The 24,504-nt window shown below is 35.2% G+C and overlaps 1 protein-coding gene across 1 annotated transcript; it reads right to left on the bottom strand.

The window, feature by feature from the left end:
- Positions 1–431: 431 nt before the first annotated feature.
- On the bottom strand, positions 432–2,407 carry LOC105065518 (trafficking protein particle complex subunit 13-like). Its single transcript, XM_074359248.1, has one exon. It carries the CDS (start codon positions 1,256–1,258, stop codon positions 497–499), a length of 762 nt encoding a protein of 253 aa, XP_074215349.1. The 5' UTR covers positions 1,259–2,407; the 3' UTR covers positions 432–496.
- Between the last annotated feature and the right edge of the window lie 22,097 nt (positions 2,408–24,504).

The raw sequence follows: 24,504 nt of genomic DNA, 5'->3' as shown, positions 1-24,504 counted from the left end.
GTTGAATGAAAATTAAATAGGAAAATAATAAAATAGGGTAAGTTTAAATCTTACCAAGTAAACCATAATAATTATTTTAATTAAATTATCAATATACTTCTAAAATTTTATATTCTCTCAATACCAGGTTTACTGAAACAGGAAGTATTGAGTACCACTAAGGATTTCTGGAAAGCAGGTATAATCATGTTTAAATTGTGGCCTCATTCTGAAAAAAATTTTCAATGACCACCTGTAATGACCTTAGCAAAATCATGAATATTAGGAAATATACAAGTAAAGAATTAGAAAGTACTTCATATAAGAGGAAAATCAAGATTGTTTTTTTTGAGATCAACATGTTTAATTCTCAATACATTCCCAGTTTCAAAGTAAGTGAAAATAATCTGCCTGTATACTTGCTATTAGTTGATCATTTTGCTGCTGACAAAAGTATGAAAAGCTTTTTTTGTGAAATATCCTGGAAAGCGTAACACCAGAAATTTTCTTCAGCTTCTCATTTTCTTCCAACCATGGAAGGTATTACACAGACTTTTGCGACATCATCAAAGGCATATGTTTTCTTCAATAATTTGTCTGTTATTCTTATGCCAGAGACACTTTGCAGGCCCAGTTGTAAGTGCAGTAGTGTTAAAGTAAAGCTGAGAGTTGAACTTGGAGGTAGCTTTCCAAGATATCTTCCTGAACTACCACACCAACGAATAGAATCTGTATCACACATCTTCAAAACCAATTTCATTTTCCTGTTACTGTGGTTTGTTATCTTACAGGTGATACAAAAAGGCTCTTCTAGAATTACAGTATCTGGGATTGTCTCCAAAGAAAGTCTCATGTTGCCATAACCTGGAGCCTCTCTTTCAAGTTGAATTGTCTGTAGCATTGCCATTTCACCTAGATTTCTTTTCCACACTATATCCAATTTTCCCATTTCTGTCAGTCCTCTAATGGCACCAGATTCATCTGAAAATTCCTGCTTGAGTTGAAGGTGGTATAAATACTGGCGTCCTTCCAATGACTGCAAAAATGTTCTTGTTCCAAAGGGACATTCATCTTCTCCAGCCTGATTGACAGTGTTTAATTCTACCCCAGTGTACATTTCAGATGGCTCTAAGGAAACCTTTTGTATAAAGACTGTGGAAGATGAAGTATTCTGAATCTGGACTTCCAGAAATAAATCGTTCATCTCTGAATTATAAAACTTGGTTTTAACTTCCAATGGTGGGAAGAATGAAAATATGCACAGTTTCTTTAAAAACATCTTTCCTCCTCACTGTATTGAACAGATAGTGAACCCATAGGCACAACTCTTCTAATGTCTCTTGCCTTGTCATGGATGACATCATCAATACAACAATTGGATGCAAGTTCTGCCACAGTAGCCATGGAGACTGAAGCGTGTGAAGGCCCAGTACTTCTCTGAAGATTAGTGCTTTCAATATTTTTACAACTTAATTCAATCATGGGAAATTTTCATATAAATAGAATTGACATTTCTGGTGGAGGGTCACCTGTCATGAGCTGATGACAGAAATCACCAGGTAAGTTATTACTTTCACATATGAATGAAAAGTAGGTGATTAAACTATGCTTAGTAGATAGCATAATTTTGAATGTCAGAAAGATCTCCTGTAGGGATGGATTCCCTTCCATTTTGCCTCAGTTTTTTATTTTTTATTTTTTTAACATTTTTTATTGATTTATAATCATTTTACAATGTTGTGTCAAATTCCAGTGTTCAGCACAATTTTTCAGTCATTCATGGACATATACACACTCATTGTCACATTATTTCCTCTGTGAGTTATCATAACATTTTGTGTATATTTCCCTGTGCTATACAGTGTAATCTTGTTTATCTGTTCTACAATTTTGAAATCCCAGTCTATCTCTTCCCACCCTCCACCCCCCTGGTAACCACAAGGCTGTATTCTCTGTCTGTGAGTCTATTTCTGACCTGTATTTACGCTTTGTTTTTGTTTGTTTGTTTTTGTTTTTGTTTTTGTTTTTGTTTTTGTTTTTGTTTTTTAGATTCCACATATGAGCGATCTCATATGGTATTTTTCTTTCTCTTTCTGGCTTACTTCACTTAGAATGACATTCTACAGGAGCATCCATGTTGCTGCAAATGGCATTATGTTGTCGGTTTTTATGGCTGAGTAGTATTCCATTGTATAAATATACCAACTCTTCTTTATCCAGTCACCTGTTGATGGACATTTAGGCTGTTTCCATGTTTTGGCTATTCTAAATAGTGCTGCTATGAACATTGGGGTGCAGGTGTCATCCTGAAGTAGGGTTCCTTCTGGATACAAGCCCAGGAGTGGGATTCCTGGGTCATATGGTAAGTCTATTCCTAGTCTTTTGAGGAATCTCCACACTGTTTTCCATAGTGGCTGCACCAAACTGCATTCCCACCAGCAGTGTAGGAGGGTTCCCCTTTCTCCACAGCCTCTCCAGCATTTGTCATTTGTGGATTTCTGAATGACGGCCATTCTGACTGGTGTGAGGTGATATGTCATTGTAGTTTTGATTTGCATTTCTCTGATAATTAGTGATATGGAGCATTTTTTCATGTGCTTTTTGATCATTTGTATGTCTTCCTTGGAGAATTGCTTGTTTAGGTCTTCTGCCCATTTTTGGATTGGGTTGTTTATTTTTTTCTTATTGAGTCGTATGAGCTGCTTATATATTCTGGAGATCAAGCCTTTGTCAGTTTCACTTGCAAAAATTTTCTCCCATTCCGTAGGTTTTCTTCTTGTTTTACTTCTGGTTTCCTTTGCTGTGCAGAAGCTTGTAAGTTTCATTAGGTCCCATTTGTTTATTCTTGCTTTTATTTCTTCCAGGAGAAAATTTTTGAAATGTATGTCAGATAATGTTTTGCCTATGTTTTCCTCTAGGAGGTTTACTGTATCTTGTCTTATGTTTAAGTCTTTAATGCGTTTTGAGTTGATTTTTGTATATGGTGTAAGGGAGTGTTCTAGCGTCATTGTTTTACATGCTGCTGTCCAGTTTTCCCAACACCATTTGCTGAAGAGACTGTCTTTATTCCATTGTATATTCTTGCCTCCTTTGTCGAAGATGAGTTGACCAAAAGTTTGTGGGTTCATTTCTGGGTTCTCTATTCTGTTCCATTGGTCTATATGTCTGTTTTGGTACCAATACCATGCTGTCTTGATGACTGTAGCTCTATAGTATTGCCTGAAGTCTGGGAGAGTTATTCCTCCAGCCTCTTTCTTTCTCTTCAGTAATGCTTTGGCAATTCTAGGTCTTTGATGGTTCCATATAAATTTTATTATGATTTGTTCTAGTTCTGTGAAATATGTCCTGGGTAGTTGGATAGGGATTGCATTAAATCTGTAGATTGCCTTGGGCAGTGTGACCATTTTAACAATATTGATTCTTCCAATCCAAGAGCATGGGTATCTTTCCATTTTTTAAAGACTTCTTTAATTTCCTTCATCAATGGCTTATAGTTTTCTGTGTATAATTCTTTCACCTCCTTGGTTAGATTTATTCCCAGATATTTTATTACTTTGGGTGCTATTTTAAAGGAGATTCTTTCTTTACTTTCTTCTTCTGTTGATTTATCGTTAGTGTAAAGAAATGCAACTGATTTTTGAACATTAATTTTGTAACCTGCTACCTTGCTGAATTCTTCAATCAGCTCTAGTAGCTTTTGTGTGGACCTTTTAGGGTTTTCTATATATAGTAGCATGTCATCAGCATATAATGACACTTTTACCTCTTCTTTTCCAGTTTGGATCCCTTTTATTTCTTTCTCTTGCCTGACTGCTGTGGCTAGGACTTCCAGGACTATGTTGAATAGGAGTGGTGATAGTGGGCATCCTTGTCTTGTCCCAGATTTTAGTGGGAAGCTTTTGAGTTTTTCACCGTTGAGTACTATGCTGGCTGTAGGTTTCTCATATATAGCTTTTATTATGTTGAGATATGTTCCCTCTATACCCACTTTGGCGAGAGTTTTTATCATAAATGGGTGTTGAATTTTATCAAATGCTTTTTCTGCATCGATTGAGATGATCATGTGGTTTTTGTCCTTTCTCTTGTTGATGTGATGTATTACATTGATTGATTTGCGTATGTTGAACCAGCCTTGTGTCCCTGGGATGAACCCCACTTGGTCATGATGTATAATCATTTTTATGTGTTGTTGGATTCTATTTGCTAAAATTTTGGTGAGGATTTTGGCGTCTATGTTCATCAGTGATATTGGCCTATAATTCTCTTTTTTTGTAGTGTCTTTGCCTGGTTTTGGTATCAGGGTGATGGTGGCTTCATAGAATGAGTTTGGGAGTATTCCCTCCTTTTCAATCGTCTGGAAGAGTTTGAGAAGGACTGGTATTTGCCCCAGTTTTTTAAAAAGCACTTGGGATTTAGTTTTAATCAGGTATGGTAGAATGACAGAAAGACAACTGTTTCTGAAAGAACAGCTTATTACTATTAACCTAAAATAAACAGACTGCAAGTTATTTCTCCAGGCAAAATGGGTTTATTTATGACTAGCAGAGATTTGCAGTTTGAGATCTGCAACCATGTTGAGCCATGTACAAGTCCCCACACAGCAAGAGCAGGAGAACTCTTTTAATAGAGGGGAAAAAGGAAGTTGGGAGGCTATAGTAAACAGAGTCTATGGCTTTTCATTGGCTGAATTGTTGCCAGGAAAGAAAAGGAAATCTTGTCATTCAGCTTTGCTATCATTGCAGGTCATAGCTCCCCCTTCTGGTCTATCAATTTTATTTAATTGAGGTATCTGTTTATTAAGTTTTTATATTTCCTCCTTTTGAGCAAGACCTTTCTCTAAAAGGACCACTAACTAAGTAAGGTCTTCAGGTTTCAGTGGCTTTTTTCCCTCAGTGTCAGGGAGGACATTTCCTGGCTGTAGTATTTTATGTCAGAATAAAAGTGCACAGATTGGAAACCTATTGAGGTCACATTCAAGTGACAAGGAGGATTAGGAGGGAGAACTCTCAGACACTTTTTATCTATAGTCCACGTTATCAAGATCATAGACATCGGAGACCATCTGAAGCTTTATGTCACTGTCAAAGGTATGGTGACAAACTTCCAACACGTCTGGCCCACATTTCTTGGGAAAGCTGTCTCATCAAATATTGTCTGCTTCAATCCCAGGAACTCTTTACTTTCAGGTCACCAGATGATGTGCAGGTCTGGTAAGGATTCAATGCTTTCATTAGGTGTGTCATTTGAATGCAGCAGTCTATTCCTTGAAGTTTGATAGAAAAAGGGGTGGTTAGCAGTAGTTGATAAGGATCTGTTCCAGTGAGGCTGAATGGAGAGTTTTTCCGGAGGTGCCTTTTCCAGCAGATGAAATCTCCAGGTTGCAAGGTGTGATGTTTAAACTCTTCATCTCCCAAGAGTGCACTGTGAAAAGACTGTGCTAACAAAACATGGGTTTTGTTTTGTTTTGTTTTGTTTTCCATATGTGTTTTTTTTTAATTGAAGTATCATTGATTTACCATGTTGTGTTAGTTTCTGAGTTAGAGCAAAGTGATTCAGCTATACATATATATTCTTTCAGATTCTTTTTTATTATAAGTTATTACAACATATTAAATATAATTCCTGCCTATATAGTAGGACCTTGCTGTTTATTTTATAGATATATAGTAGTGTGTATCTGTCAATCCCAAGCTCCTGATTTACCCTTCCCCCCTCCTCTTTGGTAACCATAAATTTGTTTTCCATGTCTGTAAGCCTGTTTCTGTTTTGTAAATTAGCTCATTTGTATCATTTTTTTAGATTTCACAGATAAGTGATATCACATGATATTTGTCTTTCTTTGATTTATTTCACTTAAAATGATAATCTCTAGGTCCATCCATGTTGCTGCAAATGGCATTATTTCATTCTTTTTTATGATATTCAATTGTGAATATATATATATCACATCATCTTTATTCATCTATTGATGGACCCTTAGGTTGCTTCCATGTCTTGGCTATCGTAAATAGTGTTGCTATGAATGTTGGGGTGCATATATCTTTTTGAATTAGAGTTTTCTCTGGATATATGCCCAGGAGTGGGACTGCTGAATTGTATGGTAAGTCTATTTTTAGTTTTATAAGGAACCTCCATACTGTTCTCCATAGTGGCTGTACCAATTTACATTCCCACCAACAGTGTAGGAGGGTTCTCTTTTCTCCACACCCTGTGCAGCATTTATTAGTAAACTTTTTGATGATGGTCATTCTGACTGGTGTGAAGTGATACCTCACTGTAGTTTTGATTTGCATGTCTCTAATAATTAGTTATATTGAGCATCTTTTCATGTGCCTGCTGGCCATCTGTATGTCTTCTTTGGAGAAATGTCTATTTAGGTCTTCTGCTCATTTTTTGATTGGGTTTTTTTTTTATATTAAGCTGTATGAGCTATTTGTATATTTTGGAAATTAATCGCTTGTCAGTCGCATCACTTGCAAATATTTTCTCCCAGTCTTTTCATTTTGTTTATGGTTTCCTTTGCTGTGCAAGAGCTTGTAAGTTTGATTAGGCCCCTTTGTTTATTTTTGTTTTTATTTCTTAAAGGAAAAACAAATTTTAACAGCAGACTTAAGTTCTGAGTTGGCTATTTCAACAGAGAGATGATATCAGGGACCCAATTTCCTTGCATATCATAGAAGTGAGGGCTAACCAAACTTCCTGTATGTGCCACAAACGCAACCATTTCCACTTACTAGCATATGCTCAGGGTGAAGGACAGATATATACTTTACAGTTCCCTTTTCAGTTGCCTTTTGTCTGATGTTCATGTGCCCCAGTGTTCTCTCTCTGATCAAATGAAGTGAAATTTTAGTTGTACCATCACACTGAGAGTTTGTTCAGAAGTTGAGGCTAGATATGTAAATGAGCCTAGATTTTCTAGGTCTAAAGTTTGTACCAAATTAAAATTCTAATTTTCCATATCACTTGGTTTAATATTAGAATGTTATATTTGCATAAAGATATAATTCTATAAGCAAGTGTGGGGATCCACTCAGAACTCCAGGGTTGATCTGAAGATTATTATAAGATGAAGGCATTTGGGAAGAAGCCTTGTCAGATCTTTCCTTATCTAACTAAAAGCAGAAACTTTTGAGAAATGAAGCTGTCATAAATTCCCTCTTCAGGGCAGCTTTTGCTTCCAGGAAGAAAACCAATAGTAAACCTACACCATAAATTCCCTCCCCCAGGGGAGTTTTATAGCCAAGAAGATCACAAAAAGACCACTCACACTTGCATGAATGAGCATTATCACAAACTTTCTTATATCTCATTTGTTCTTATAGAACTCATTTGTTCTTTCCACGGAGACCTTTCCTTTCTCATTGTTTTTCTCTGCTAAATTAAGGTATATAAGTCCCTAACTTTTACTATTTACTGAGCTATTTCTTTTGTATGCTCTTGTATGAATAAGAATAATTTTTCCTCCTGTTGGTCTGTCTCTTATTAGTTGAAATCACAGGCCCCCCACATATGAATTTAAGAGAGTAGTTTTTTCTCCCCAACACAAATGACTGAGTTTATCCTAAATACATATCACATATATACCATACTTCCCTATCCCAAATAAACCCAGGACCCCTGTAAAGACAATAATGTTGGTGTCAAGGTGGGGCCTAACTCAGCTGAAGGATGCAAACTCCAGAGGTTCAAATTTACATAAATTATTTTGAATACCAAGGCCATATGTTTGTTTAAAAACAGTGAGTCTTAAACCAACAGAGGAACTAACACTGCCTTTGCCCAGTTATCACTGACTCTAAGGAAACATAAAAATCAACAGTGTGTGGCACCAAATAGGGGAGACTGGGCAGGAGCTCATTATATATCTACCATATCTCACCCCCATTTCATTAAGGTTCTTCTCTTAGGGATTTGCCAGAATAGACACTACCACTTTTTCTTCAAATTCTTATATTTTTTTTGCTACTAATTGGTAACACCTGAGCACCCATTTTAAAGCACCTTGCATTCTGAGGCAATCTAAAAACTCAAATAGTCCTTGGTTGTCAGTTACACTGATAGCCTTTCCTTTACAACATAATGCCATGTTCGCTTACTGTATTTCTCAAACTATTGAATCCTTATTTCATACCACATTTTTAAAAATCTCATTTTTTTCTTTTTTTGTGAGCTTCATTTTAATAGTTTAAACACATCCTTTGGAAGTAAGTAGGATTTATACTAAATAAGTTCATTCCTTATCTGGATAACAGGTGACATGAAAATGAGAACAGTTTTACTATCTTTACTACTCAATTTGTTGTCATTATAAGCTTCTATACTTATATACAAGTAAAAGTAATATAGCCCTAAAATAAATAACATTTTCCCATATTCAAACTGAGTTTGATAATTGAGGGGATTACTTCAGTGAGTGAGACTAATGAAACAGCACTTCTTCCTGAGGTATTTGTATCCCCTGTACCTTTCCTCTAACAGTTTTATGAAGAACTGGATCAGGATACTCCTTCTAACTTCTAGTGCAAGAGTCTTAACTTCATAAGATGAAGAATCCTGAAAGAGGAAGAATTTGATGGAAGCCCATCCATGAATTCTAAGGAAGTGATAAATTAAGCCATCAAGATGTACAAATATCACAGAGAAGAGAAGACCTGAATCCACTTTGAAGACACAACTTTAGCCCCAGGAAATGACTACAGAAATCTTGGGGAATATGTAAAGTCAATATTATTTGATGTGATATCATTCTGAGTGAATAATATCTACTTGAAGGGCAGTATTAAGAACACAGATTCTGAAAGCACATTATCTTGGTACAAATCTTGGGTGAGTCAGTTATAACGTTCAAGGCACTGCAGTTAACACTCCATGTGCATCATGTCATTTAAAAAAAAAAACTATTGAGACAAAGGCTTGACCTCCAGAATATATAAGCAGCTCATATGACTTCATAAGAAAAAAACAAACAACCCAATCAAAAATGGGCAGAAGACCTAAACAAGCAATTCTCCAAGGAAGAAACACAAATGATCAATAGGCACATGAAAAAATGCTCAATATCACTAATTATCAGAGAAATGCAAATCAAAACTACAATGAGGTATCACCTCATACCAGTCAGAATGGACATCATTCAAAAGTCCACAAATGACAAGTGCTGGAGAGGCTGTGGAGAAAAGGGAACCCTCCTTCACTGCTGGTGGGAATGCAGTTTGTTGCAGCCACTATGGAAAACAGTATGGAGATTCCTCAAAAGACTAGGAATTTACTTACCATATGACCCAGTCATCCTGCTCCTGGGCATATATCCAGAAGGAACCCTACTTCAGGATGACACTTGCACCCCAATGTTCATAGCAGCAGTATTTACAATAGCCAAGACATGGAAACAGCCTAAATGTCCATCAACGGATGACTGGATAAAGAAGAAGTATATTTATACAATGGAATACTACTCAGCCATAAAAACCGACAACATAATGCCATTTGCAGCAACATGGATGTTCCTCGAGAATGTCACTCTAAGTGAAGTAAGCCAGAAAGAGAAAGAGAAATACCATATGAGATCGTTCATATGTGGAATCTAAAAAAAAAAAAACAAAACATAAATACAAAACAGAAACAGACTCATAGACATAGAATACAAACTTGTGGTTGTGAAGGGGGAGGAGGGTGGGAAGGGAAAGACTGGGATTTCAAAATGTAGAATAGATAAACAAGATTATACTGTATAGCACAAGGAAATATATACAAGACTTTGTGGTAACTCACAGCGAAAAAAAATGTGACAATGAATGTATGTATGTTTATGTATAACTGAAAAATTGTGCTCTACACTGGAATTTGACACAACATTGCAAAATGATTATAACTCAATAAAAAATGTTAAAAAAAGGACACCTCTGCAAAAACATGGTTCTATGCCCACACTTACATATAAAGAAACCTGGGAAATATAGTTGTTATTCTGTATAGCCATGTGCCTAACATAAAAATCAGAGATTCTCTATAACTAAGGAAAAGAGAGACAATGGATATTGAACAATAATCAGCAATCTCTGAAAAAATTTCTACTGTCCACATTTTTATGGATAATTCTCCATTCTAGTTCCCCTTAAATTATTACTCCCAGCATTAGATTAGGATGGCAAAAGCACATCACTAAAGGAAATAAATTCATGTCAGAAACTCTAAGCACATTGTATTTGCACATTGTTTTTTTATGTTGAAAATAGATTTTCTGTGCTTGGTTTCCCTTATCATTTTATCCAAGATTTTTATTGGACCTCATCAAAGATACATATTCACAATTGTGGCTTGGGATCAAGAAACCTGGCTTTCTAAACTTGCTCTTCTAATTGATTACCTATGTGGTATTAGGCAAGTCAAATATTTTAAGCCTCATATTTGTCACATACAAAATTGGAGCTGTGTCTTGTGCCCTGCTTATTTCAATCCACTTCCTGGATGTTGTGAAGATTAAATGAGATAATGAATGCAAAAGTACTCTTTGAACTATAGAGTCCCAAAGTAATGGATTAGAATCAGTACTCTTTTAATGGCTATAACAAAGTTAATGTATTTGTTCATTTCACAAAAGCTTCTGATTCAGCAGACATATAGAGCGATACATGGTACAGGAAGTACCTTGAAATAAATCAAATCACCTTAATTTTGCAATTACTCCTAACACCTTCAAGCAACAAAGGGCAAAGTATCCATCTAACTGAAATTTCCTGGTGCACGATGGCCAACAGCAATATTGTCTCTGCCAACAGCAATATTGCTAATGGGTCTTGGCATTCTCAGTTAGTGCAGATGGACTGTCTAGGTGACAACTTGGAGTTGAAATATTTGTAACTAAACCATAAGATCACCTGAAAATCACAGGACATTTTTTGAAGTTGGCTATTGCAATTCCGTCTAATTTATCAAGTACACAAATAGAAATTGTTATTGAAAAAATATTTTGCAATTCAAGGTCATTTAAACAGTCATGTTTTATATACAATTAGGACAGTTTCAAAAATATGCCATTAGACTTGCCATGTTATGTCTTAACTTTGGGAAATGCAATCTTCTGTAATGAACAGTGTTCAGCTCAGCCTTTTGGCACACAGTGCTAATCACATAATATTCTTTAGGCCCTGTAGATGCTGGAGACCTAGCACATCTTCATTAGTCTGGATTGGAAATATATTGAATAGGTATTTGCTCTGCAGATTTTCATCTGTCTCATTACAATCCACTTCACTGATTTCATCAGCCATCAAAATAATCATAGTGCACAGTAAGCTTTAGGCTCAAATTTCGGAATTGTTGAATTTGTATTTGTATTGTCCACATGCATTGAGTACTTATGATGCCATATGGCTAAATTTGCTTTTGCTCAACTCAGGTCAATATTTGTCTGAATAATCTGTTCCAGCTTATCAAAACTGTTAGTTGGTTGTTTCAGGTAATTTTAATAGTATAAAACAAGCTCTATGAACTGCTTCATACTAAGTTGTAAATAACTTTTTAGGAGGTCCTTTATCTTAACATATAATGCTTGCTAATTACAGAAAATGACCTGATAACTGAACTGTATATTAACATAGATTGTTCTCTTATGGATTTTATTCAAAGTATGAATTTATTTGATTACTACCACTTACTCTACCTTCCCCAAAATGCAAAGCTTTACTAGTAAAGGTACTATTGAACAATACATCTAAGCCAAGCGCCTGAAGACTTCCACTTTCTCCTCTCTTTGCCTTGTATTTAAGAGTTCATTTCCTTAAAAACGCCATAATGATGAAGGCTGTTACTAAGAGAAAGAATGCTAAGCCTTCTTTACCATCCAATCTCAAAAGGAACAGAAAATACATCTCCTTTTGATGCAGTAAATGCACAATGTTAAACTTGGTCCAATTAAATTACTCTCTAGTTCAGAGTTATATAGCTGGTGTTCAAATTTAATGTCTGATGAATTCAAACCCCACATTCTTTTGACTAAAGTCTGGCTTAAACCCTGAGACTATGGGAAGAAAAGGGGGAAAGTGAGAGAATGAGGGGGAGGAAGGAATAGGGGAAAGGGAGAAAGAAGGAGAGAACAGAACATAGGCACCATTCCAAGATTCATAAGTGGCTCAAAAAGCTTAAATGCTACAGGACGACAAAGTTACTTCTCCCTTTATCCCTATCCTTGCTCTCAACCGTCTCAGCCTCTGTCTTGCTCTCAAAGCTGGAACTAAGATTCTCTTCCAGTTTCTCCTGGTCTTGCTGACTGCTCTGCTCTGGGTAACCATAGTAATAACAAGTGATTGGGAGCACACAGAGCTTTCAATCCCACTGCTAAAAGGACAGAAATTTGATGCAGGAAAGGGGATCCCACTACATTACATTTTATGTTGGGAGAGAATGAGGAATAGTTAAAACAGAGGGAAGATCAGTCCTGACATGTCAAGTTGGAAGTCTGATCACTAACCATTCATAAATAACACACACACAAAAATAGAGATATAGAGATAGATAATAGAGATACTCAGACCATAAAGATTCCTCATTATCCATGCAGATTTAATAAGTGAAAATTTTCAGTAAGAGTGAAGTGGTATGTTGCAATTTCAATAGAACCTTTATATTATTTTTAAAAAACTGTAGTCTTACTTGAGCATAATCATTATATTTCTATCTTTCTTTTAATGGAGATTTCTCTCAAATGTTTTTAAATTACTCTTCTTAAAGACTTATTGTATGTTACTGAAATTTTTATATATTTTAAGGCATTCATTGTTACTATTGGTTGGATCTTGCACTCTAAAAATAACTTATTCTATTCTATTTTTCAATTTATGCCATATAATTCTATGTGCAAAGAAGTAAAGAAAACCAAGACACTTGTTTTTATTTCTTGATGAAAAGATATATGTGATGTAGATAGGCAAATCTAAGCTCATTGGTTATTTGAACAAGCAATCCCTTTCCAAAAAGAGAAGGTTTAAGGAGAGAAAGAGATTCTTTTATAAATCTGAAAGGAATATGAACTAGGAGTTAAACCTGGGTCCTGGCCTATTAGTTTGCTAACATGTCACCTCAGAGAAATCATATAACTTTTTTGATATCTAGTTTCTTCATGTATGTTTTTACTTTCCTACTTCAAAAGGTTATTTCTAAATTTAATTTATTCTGTGTACATATGAGAATGCTTTGAAAATGATGTAGTATCTTAGAAGGAAAAGCAAAGTAATATTACTATTGAGGTGAGAGGTGAGAAAGTGAAAAATTAGCTGGGACTAGGAAAATAAAAACCTGCACTGCCATTCATCATGCTGGCATAGTAGTCGTGAAATGAATAAGGCTAGCTGAGAAGTTAACAGGAAACAATTATTTCTCCCTAAAACACATTGCAGCTGAAAAGTTTCATAACAACTCCTTCCTTCAGTGACTACTGCTTTCTTACTTGCTAAGAAACTTTGTCCTGTAAAATCACAGACTATTAGAAATGTTGCTGTTTGAAATTATATCAGAAAGAATAAAGCATCCAGCTTTTGCCTAGAGAATCTAAGTTACTTTGACCAAAAAAGCTGCTATGAAATACAAAACAAGTGCAGAGATTTAGATAAAGAGTTTCTGGACAAAATATCACATATCTTTACGACCTTCGTAGATTCTAAAAAAATAGAATCCTTGGTCAAATTTTGCATGCCAGGACTTGATGATGACCCTTGTACACACAACCCCATTTTGCTTTAAGGCCATCAAGACATAGCTTTCTCTCTCTCAATTTCTCTCTCTTTCTCCCTTTTTACTTCCAGTTTTATTGAGATGTAATTAACATACAGCACTGTCAAAGTTTAAGGTGTATAGCATAATGATTTGACTTACATACATCATGAATTATTGTCACAATAATTTTAGTGAACAACCATTACTTCATACCTATAAAAAGTTAAAGAAACAGAAAAAAAATGTTCCTTGTGGTGAAAACACTTAGGATTTACTCTCTTAATAACTTTCTTTATAACACGTAGCAGTGTTAATTATGTTTATCATGTTTTATATTAAATCCCTAGGACTTACTTATCTTATAGCTGGAAGTTTGTACCTTTTGACTGCCTTCATCTAAATCCACACCCCTCCCCCACCCTGCCTCTCATAACCACAAGTCCAGTCTCTCTTTGTATCAGTTTGTTTGTTTTTGAAGTATAATTGATCTACAACACTATTAATTCCTGTTACACAGCATACTGATTTGATACTTCTATACATTTCAAAATGATCACCAATGTAAGTCTAGTTACATGTCACCATACAAAGATACTACATAGTTACTTACTATACTCTCTGTAGTATACATAGCAATTTCTCTTTTATATATATATTTTATATATAAAATCATATATATATATATGATTATTTTAAATTGCAGATCTCCTAAGTTCAAACACATTTTAATAATCCTGCATTTTTAGTGTCTCCCCCACATTTAGTGCTTCTGAAGTCACATTTTACTTTTTGTTTTGTGTATCCCTTAACTACTTATTGCAGATAAAGATAATTTTACTACTCATGTCTTTTAACATTCCTTTTACCTTTATACATGGCTGATTTACTACATTAACTGTATATTGGCCTTTACCAATGATATTTTTCCTTTTGTAATTTTCATGTTTCCAGTTGTGATGTTTTTTCCTCTCTTTCTGAGAAAAGTCCCTTTAACATTTCTTGTAAAACTGGTTTGATTGTGTTGAATTCTTTTAGCTTTTGCTTGTCTGTAAAGCTTTCTCACAGTCCTCTGGTCTCCCAAAAGTAAGCTCCACTGGCCTTCAAAGACAAACATTCTGGTGGCTTGTTTTCTCAGTGCAGGACCTCCAGGCTGGAGAACCCATGTGGAGTTCAGATCACTTGCTCCTTAGGTAGAACCTCTGCAATGTAATTATGCTCCCATTTGTGGGTCACCCATCTGGGGGTTTGGGTCTTGACTATACTGTCTCTGCCCTTGTACCCATCTTGCTGTGTTCCTCCTTTATATCTTTAGTTGTAGAAGATCTTTTTTGCTAGTTGTCTGGTTTTTTTCTCATCAGTATTTGCTCTGTAAATAGTTGTAATCTTGATCTACCCATGGGAGGAAGTGACCTCAGGGTCGTCCTACTTCGGCATCTTGGCTCTGGCTCAGCTTCATTTAAATTTAACTCTATATTTCACCTAAACTCCTATCCCCCCAAATCCTATACTAATTCCATATTTTCCTTTGTTTGGAGAGATGCTCCATGATTCCAATGATGTGCTGTCTCTCTCGTTGCATAGGGTCGATAATCCTAACTTTATCAGACTACAGGTTTGTTCATGATTGTCTTATGCTGACTGGGCTAAGGCAGAGGTAAAAACAAATGATGATGCAAGTAGAGAACAAAAGATCCTGTAGGCAGAATAAGTGACTGCTTATATCCTTAAGATCATTTTTTTTTTGGTCCAAGATATAGTCCAAGATGAAGTTTAGTCATCACATTCTTGTTGCAGGTCATAAAAAGAAGGAAAGACAGAGGGTAGAAGAGGAGCAGAAGGGACCTCAGTGGATCAATTAGCTTCCTTTAAGCAACTTTCCTAAAAGATCCACAAAAAAAGTTCAGGTTACATCCTATTAGCCAGAACTTAGTCATATGGCTAACCTTAGCAGTAAGAGAGGTTATTAGCAAATATAGTCTTTTAATCCAATCACCAATCTGTTCAGCTAGAATTTAGAGTTCTTTCATTAAAAAGAAGGGAAGAATGGATGTTGGATATGGATGTTGGATGGGCAACTCACAGTCTCAGCCACATGCAAACCACTGTCAGGCTTAAGCAGTGCATGACTCCATTAACATAGACTAAAATGTGAATGGCATCCCCTGGAGTTAGTTGCTCAATATGGTGGCCTTGGTCACAGAGCATTTATAGATATGATTTGGAAGCCATATGAGTAAGAAGGAAGTAAAACCAGGAGAGGAAGAAGTGAGAGATGTTGCTAAAATTTTAAGCCAGAATGATGGGGAAAAAATTGTTATGAACAAAAGAAAAATGTGAATGCACAAGGAGGCACAAGTTAGGGAAGAGAGGAGAGTAATATGATTGGTTTGAGATAGCACATATACAAGTGAAATGCTTTCTGTGCTGTAGGTATTTTTTAAAAATCTGGAATCATAATCATAGTCATATTTCACGTTATAAAGGTGAGCTCATATACCTAGTGTTACGACTGCAAATTCCTATAGAAAAGTAGGCATTTGTTCTAGTGGATCTTGTTCATGAGTTGGTTTCTCAACTCCTATTGCCCAGTGTGGAAAGACCTTTCAAAATGTAAAATTATTTGGATTTTTTTTTTTCTTTTCTAACATACCCCTGTTGGATGGATAGAATGACATTGGAAACATTTTGGATCTTACTTCAGTCTGATTGTTCAGTGTCTCAACTGTGATCCTAGCATATTGGAATTATGCCTGATATATATAGTAGGTACTTCATTAACTCATCTATTAAAAAATATTTATTAAGATCCTACAATGTTCCAGCCAGACATTGATAAAGGTGCTGAGCATACAACAAACAATGTTCCTGTCCTCCAAGATGGGGGTAAAGGGGACAGTGATGCATTATAATGAAAAACACAGCTAGGTAAGGGGAATAGGGAGTGCCAAGGGAGGTGTTTTATTTTTTTAATATTTTTTATTGAGTTACAGGCATTTTTCAATGTTGTGTCAATTTCCAATGTAGAGCATAATTTTTCAGTTATACATGAACATACATATATTCATTGTCGCATTTTATTTTGCTGTGAGCTACCACAAGATCTTGTATGTATTTCCCTGTGCTATACAGTATAATCTTGTTTATCTAGTCTACATATGCCTGTCAGTATCTACAAATTTCGAATTCCCAGTCTGTACCTTTGCAACCCCCTCCCCCTGGCAACCACAAGTTTGTATTCTATGTCTATGAGTCTGTTTCTGTTTTGTATTTATGTTCTTTTTATTTTTTAGATTCCACATATGAGCGATCTCATATGGTATTTTTCTTTCTCTTTCTGGCTTACTTCACTTAGAATGACATTCTCCAGGGATGTCCATGTTGCTGCAAATGGTGTTATGTTGTCATTTTTATGGCTGAATAGTATTCCATTGTATAAATATACCACATCTTCTTATCCAGTCATCTGTTGATGGACATTTAGGCTGTTTCTATATCTTGGCTATTGTAAATAGTGCTGCTATGAACATTGGGGTGCAGGTGTCTTTTTGAAGTAGGGTTCTTTATGGATGTATGCCCAGGAGCAGGATTCCTGGGTCCTATGGTAAGTCAATTCCTAGTCTTATGAGTAATCTCCATACTGTTTTCCACAGTGGCTGCACTAAACTGCATTCCCACCAGCAGTGTAGGAGGGTTCCCTTTTCTACACAGCCTCTCCAAATATACAATAGAATAAAGACAGTCTCTTCAGCAAATGGTGTTGGGTGAACTGGACAGCAGCATATAAACCAATGAAGCTAGAACACTGCCTTACACCATACACAAAAATCAACTCAAAATGGATCAAAGACTTAAACATAAGACAAAATACAATAAACCTCCTACAAGAAAACATAGGCAAAACATTATCTCGCATACATATCAAAAATGTTCTCCTAGGGCAGTCTACCCAAGGAATACAAATAAAAGCAAGAATAAACAAATGGGACCTAATTAAACTCACAAGCTTCTGCACAGCAAAGGAAACCATAAGTAAAACAAAATGACAACCTACAGAATGGGAGAAAATTTTTGTAAAAGATGAAACCGACAAAGGCTTGATCTCCAGAATATATAAGCAGCTCATACGACTTAATAAGAAAAAAGCAAACAACCCAATTCAAAAATGGGCAAAAGACCTAACAAGCAATTCTCCAAGGAAGAAATACAAATGATCAATAGGCACAGGAAAAAATGCTCAGTATCACTAATTATCAGAGAAATGCAAATCAAAACTACAATGAGTTATCACCTCACGCCAGTCAGAATGGACATCATTCAAAAGGGAGGTGTTGTTTTAAATAAAGAGATCACGAAAGACCTCTTTATTAAGGTGATACTTGAGATCATTGAGAAGGGAAAGAGTATCATACAGATATCTGTGGGAATAGCTTTTCAGGCAGAGGGAAGATCAAGTCTAAAGGACCTGAGACTGAAGGTAAGAGCAGGAGAGTAATGAGTCACAGATGACAGTGGCAGGGATCTAGAAGAGAATGATTACCCTTTAAGTCATGGGTAAAGACAATAGGGAAAGGTGTTCATTATGAAGTAATGAACAAATGAATGAATGAATGATAAAATGAACTCCAGGATCAGATGAAGTATCTCAAGCTTATCTGAGTAAATTATAACTGTTGGTAATGACGTTGCTAGAACATATCCTTGATGAAAGACATTTCCTTTTATTATATACATAATTGAAATAATTCTATAATGATTCCACATGTTAGTGCATTCTCTCTTACACTGTGCTGAACTAATTTAGAATAGATTAAATTTAAGAGTACTAAGTTTCATAGCTAAGGTCCAAGTCTATTCTGCATGAATCTGTAATGTTTATTGTGTGGCGTATAACACTTCCCTACATAAAGGCTGAACCAACCTGTCACTTCTATGATTTGCTCATCTAGCCTATAGCAGGTTTAATGTCCTAAACCTCTTGCAGACTATAAGGGAATGAATAGTCTGTGTCCAGAATGGATGGATTTCTTTTCAACTAAAAATAAATAACACAGAGATTATAAATTCTAGATGAAAAACGCAGTAGTGAGTGACATGTTTTTATTCCAACACAATATATTTTAATCACTCAAAAGTAACGAGTCCAAGGAGCTTGTTATTTCAGACTATATTGACACAGTGTCCTGGACATAGATTCAAGAAGTCAACTGTAGAATCAGGAATTCACTGAGCACCTCAGTCATAGATTGGGAACCTCCTTCTAGAGTCTGAGAAATGAATAAATGGAAAGTAATGAATATGTGTGGGAGAGAACAATAACTATTTACCTGCTGTGGGAGGACTGGCTAAGGGGTCAATAACCATTTTCTTTCTCATCTTCCTGGGCACACAGCTAGACTAAGTTTCCCACCCTCTCTTGCAATTCAGTGACAGAGGACTGAGTTCTATTTCACAGAATACGAGTAAAAGGTATGTATCAGTTCTAGGAAAGTCCAATGAAACTCAATAAACAATCCTTCACGGTTTTCCCCCCTCCCTGGCAATGTAGTTGGCAATAAGTAATGAATAATTAAAATTTTCTTCTTTGTGGATTCTGATTTTCATATTTTTAAAAAATGAGTATAGGTTTGCTTTTTAATCACAAAAGACACTAAAAGTTCTACCATATATTTCTTTAGCAAACTATATCAACATCTTATATATATTTAAGTTCCACCTTTCCCATTAGATTGTTAAGATCCATGGTGTGTAGGACCCATTCCATAAATATTTAAGCAAATGAATGAATGCAAGAATCAGGTCAAAACAATCAATCCAGAATAAGCACTTAATATTTAACTTATTAAATATAGTACATCGTTTAATCTTCCTTAAGCAGTTTTCATCATATCACTAGCCAAGAATTAAAATAAACTTCCAATATCCAGCCACTACTAACTAAATTAAATCTAAAATCCTTAACCTGGGACTCAAAACTTCTCCAAGCCTAAATTTCCTAATGAGTAAAATACGGTTGATAAAGCCTATATGTTAGGAATAAGATGTATATAAGGCATCTAGCTCAGTATCTAGGGCTAATTATTAGTGCTCATAGTGTGAATCGAATACACATTTTCAACCTTTTCTACTAATTCTCTTATACACACATATATCCTATTACTCATACTTCAGTCAACCTACACTAATCACTATTCCTTAAATACACTTTAAAGGACTATTTCCTGAATCTCTATCATTTGAATATGCATTCACAAATTATTGCTACAATTAATTATCAGCTGAAAATCTTATTTATGATTAGTTATCATTGTGATTATATAAGAAAATGTCCATTTTTAAAATGCACACTGAAATATATAGTAGTGAAATGTTATGTCTGAGATTTGTTTTCAAATGCTTCAATAAAGCAAAAAGGATCTAAGAAGGAAACGTGGCAAAATCTTGGTAACTAATCTGCGCGACATATAAGAGTTCATTATACTATTATTTCTACTTTTCTGTATGTTTAAAATTTTCATGACAAAAAAATTTATTTTTAGCTTTACTGAGGTATAACTGACAAAATTGTAAAATATTTAAAGTGCACAATGTGATGATTTGGTGTTATAATGGTGTGAAGGGATTTCCTCCATTGAGTTAACATGTGTCACCTCATGTTTCCTTTTTTTTTTTGGTGAAATTTAAGTTCTACTCTCTCAGTAAATTTCAATTATACATTGCAGTTTTACCAGCTACAGTTATCATGTTACAAATTAGATCCTCAAACCTTATTCATCTTATAACTGATAGTATGTATCCTTTTACCAACCTTTCAGCTATTTGCCCACCCAAGATATTATAATTTTAAAGAATACAATTGAAATATACATATAGTTATATAAAAAATGAAGGACCATTTATATTATTATTGATCTTGTTATGATCCTTGGATCTTGGTTACTTATAGGTTTTTACCCCTTTGGCAGGAAACTAAATAAAAATAATCTCTTTTTGTCTTAAGCTCATTAAATTCTGTAAGAACAGAAAGGAATGACTGCATTTACAAGATCTGAAGATTAAAAAAAAACTTTTTTGGTGAAAAAGATATATATAAAATTTGCCATTTTAACCATTTTAAAATATATGATTCAGTGGCATTAATGACATTCACAATGTTGTGCAATTATCACTTTTCCAAAACTTTTTCATCATCCTAAACAGAAACATTGTAACCAGTAATAACTCCCTATTCTCATCTCTCCCCAGCCCCTGTAACCTCTAAACTATGAATTTGCCTTTCCTAGATATTTCATGTAAGTGGAATCATACAACATTGGTCCTTTTGTGTCTGGTTCATTTCATTTAGCTTATTTTCTAGTTCTAATACATGGTACAACATAGATGAAACTTGAAAAAAGATAATTTAAAAATAAATGTACCACTGGTGAGTATGAGCTTAGTAGAAGCGTCAGAGTTTATGATCTCACCCAGGATTAAGAGGCAATCAACTTATTTCAATGGGTGGGTCAGGGTCGGGGCACAGGGAGAAGGGAGAATTCCCTTTTTTATCTTCCCTAATGCAGAGGACATAATGTAAGTGACTTTAGGACAGAAAAATGACCTTAAGATACACAAACTTTTTCTTTTTGTGTTGGGGGGAGGTAATTAGGTTTTTATTTATTAATTTTAATGGGGGTACTGGGGATTGAATCCAGGGCCTTGTATATGCTAGGCATGTACTCAAGATAGATAAACTTTTTAGAAGCTGTTTTCTTTAATAAAAAGCCAAGAACATGTAAATTTTAAATTACGATTTTGATTTTAAACATAATCCAAATTCTCAGAATTGTGTAAGATTGACCAGATACAGCTTAGTGTAAACAGAGAGGACATCATAATAATCCTCAATCATGCAGAAACATGATGATTATTTTAAGACTATTTGTTTTCTAGAGGAAAGTGTCTTCTGCAGGGTATTTCTAGGACAATGGGAACCTTGTGGAATGATGTCTTGTGTGGTGTTCTTAGTGTAACAGGAAAGACAATAAGTAAATTAATAACAATCTTTACATACATAGAGGATTTTCAACTGGGTAAAGCATATCCTCTAATATCTTATTTTTTCACAGAAAGATGAGATTTTTGAACTAGATTTCTGAGATAGCTTCCAGCTGCAGAGGCTTATTCTCTTATTCTAAAGAAAAATTTTAATTTCCTTTACAATGTAAAAATCAACCAGTATCACATATTAGAGCTTCCAGTGATTTAGCCTGGAAAAAACTTACTTCAGGAAGATAGAGCAAAGCCTCAAAAAGAAGAGAATAATAAAAAAACTACAAAACATTTGAGGAAAATGTGTCAGTCATACCTCAGTTCATAAGAAAGCTTAAGAAATTAAAAAATAAGTTTGAGATTGAAGAAAAATTACTGTGATATAGTAATTATACTACAATGCTTTTTAAGCAAATCACAGTTGCATATGTAAAAAGGAATCTCTCGCAGAGATAGAAGGAAAAAGAAAAAGAGAAATTGAAAATATCTGAAGAGCTTAAATTAGCTCAGTGCTTCACTCTAAATAGAATGCTTATGATTGTTGAATACTAAAATTCCTCACTCAAATTATTTGTCTAGTCTAGCAAAAAGCTTATTCTAGAATGAGAATCTGGATTTTGGAAAAACAATGAGATTCATAATCAAAAGATGTAGATCTGAGTCCCTACACCACCACTTGTGTGATGGAAAGCAACTTAATTTATGATTAAATCTGTTTTTTAATTTATAAAATGAAAACATAAATACTGACTTCAAGAAAATACAACTTATATCGAGGAATTCAGAGAAACCCTGAGTATAGCAGGGAAATCTTAAAGCTAGCCAGTCATGTATATGGTCATCACGTGGGAGCCATGGAATTGAGGAGATCAACAATGTGTTCACACTCATAACGCTTCCATAATTCTAGAGACAGAATGTAAGCATAGCAAAATGGCCATTCATGTAACATACATACATGCCTGAATTTTGAGTAATCAGTTAAGATATTGACTATTTATCTGAATAAACAACATATGAAAGCAATTATAGTGTACAAATATGGGGTAGTGAGAATCATCTACACTGGGTGCAAGCAAAAAAAAGTTGCATTATCTGTAGAAAATGTAAAAACAGTAATAAAACCAACAAAAATCTGGTCAGTTTTAAATATCATCATGCTCTGGCCATTTTAAACACTGTCAGTGATAAAACACACCTCTCCAGAAAAATATTTTCTTGGTCCAAGGTCTAAACAATTGATGAAGTTCATATATGTAGGTATGTGTGCACATATTCATTAATGAATATTGTATTGTACATAGATGTAAATTTAGAGAACTCCCAGTTATACGAACGGCACCTGACACGACAAACACAGACTCAGCTACAGGAGTTTCTTTGGAGAGTAAGTTCAAAATGGTTTAGAATTACTGAAGCTCACTTTGGGAGCAGTTCATGTCTCCATCTGATACAACATATCCTGGTTTAAACTACAGTTTCAAAATAAATAATGACAGTGCAGTGAATGTCTCCACTTTTGGAAGAGGGTTCAGTATGCTTTTTTTAAAATTAGTTTCCTATTTCTGATGTAACAAATCACCACAAACTTAGTGGCTTAAAATTTTTAAATGGCTGCAGTTTTCCCTTCTATAAATGCAAAAATTAGTCTGTGCTCTTTCCCTACCTCCAAAAGATGTCATAGAGATAACTGGATTGGTACCACATTCTGAATAAATCACAGATATTTACATACTACGTCAAGACTGGCTTGATATCATCTCCCAAATAATTCATTGCAAGGACTCAAATCTCAAACTTCTTGGCCTCTAACCACAATGTTCCCACCTATTAATAGGATCCACCTTCTTCCAGTTTCCAGTAACACTTCCTTTTGATCACTCACCAGCAGCATCCTTAAAGTCCATATTTCAACTGACAGTCTGCTCAAGGCAATCTGAGCTCTGTCATGCTCAATATTTTTCCAGCCTCCACTCACTGCCTGATTCCAAAGCCATTGCCACACTGTAGGTACTTGTTACAGCAGCAGTCCACTTCCATCACCAAAGTCTGTAGTAGTCTTCTCTCACGCTATAACAAATTACCACGTGATCAGTGGCTTAAGACAACATCTATTATTATCTCACAGTCCTGTGGGTTAGGAGTCCAGGTATGGCTTAACTGGGTCTTCTGCTAAGGGTCCCACAGGGCCAAAATCACAGTATCAACCAGGACTAAAATCTCATCTAAGGCTTGAGTTCCTCTCCCAAACTCACTGGTTGACAAAATTCAGTTCCTTCTAACTATACTAGTAAAATCATCAATTTCTTGCTGGCTGTCATCCTGGGAGCACTCTCAGCTACCAGTTGCCACCCTCAGGTCCTTGCCACATGGCCCCCTTCTCTTACATATCTGTTTCTTCAAGGCCAACAGAACATCAGCTGCTGCTTCTTGTCTCCTTTAAGAACTCACCTGATTAGACCAGGCCCACCCAGGATATCATCTTTTGATTAACTGAAATCAAATGGTTAGTATGAAGTGTTCTGTGTTCTTATTCCCCTCCTTTTCCCCAATTTTTGTACCCTAGTTCTCACACAGATGCCTCTTGTTTAAAGCAGTCTGACTTTCAACAGTATGTTTCTTATTCTCTGTAAAATCAATCAAAGCAAAAGTTAACACACTAAAACAAGTTCTTAATTTTAAAGTCCACCTAGTATGTTGAACATCCTCCTAACATTCTAAAAACATTTTTATAAAATGAAAACAGATGTTTCAAATGTTTTTTAGAAATGGCCAAGAGAACTC

This window comes from Camelus bactrianus, chromosome X, assembly GCF_048773025.1.
Source record: "Camelus bactrianus isolate YW-2024 breed Bactrian camel chromosome X, ASM4877302v1, whole genome shotgun sequence".
In the NCBI taxonomy this organism is placed as follows: Eukaryota; Metazoa; Chordata; class Mammalia; order Artiodactyla; family Camelidae; genus Camelus; species Camelus bactrianus.
This window is presented reverse-complemented; position numbering and strand designations above follow the sequence as displayed.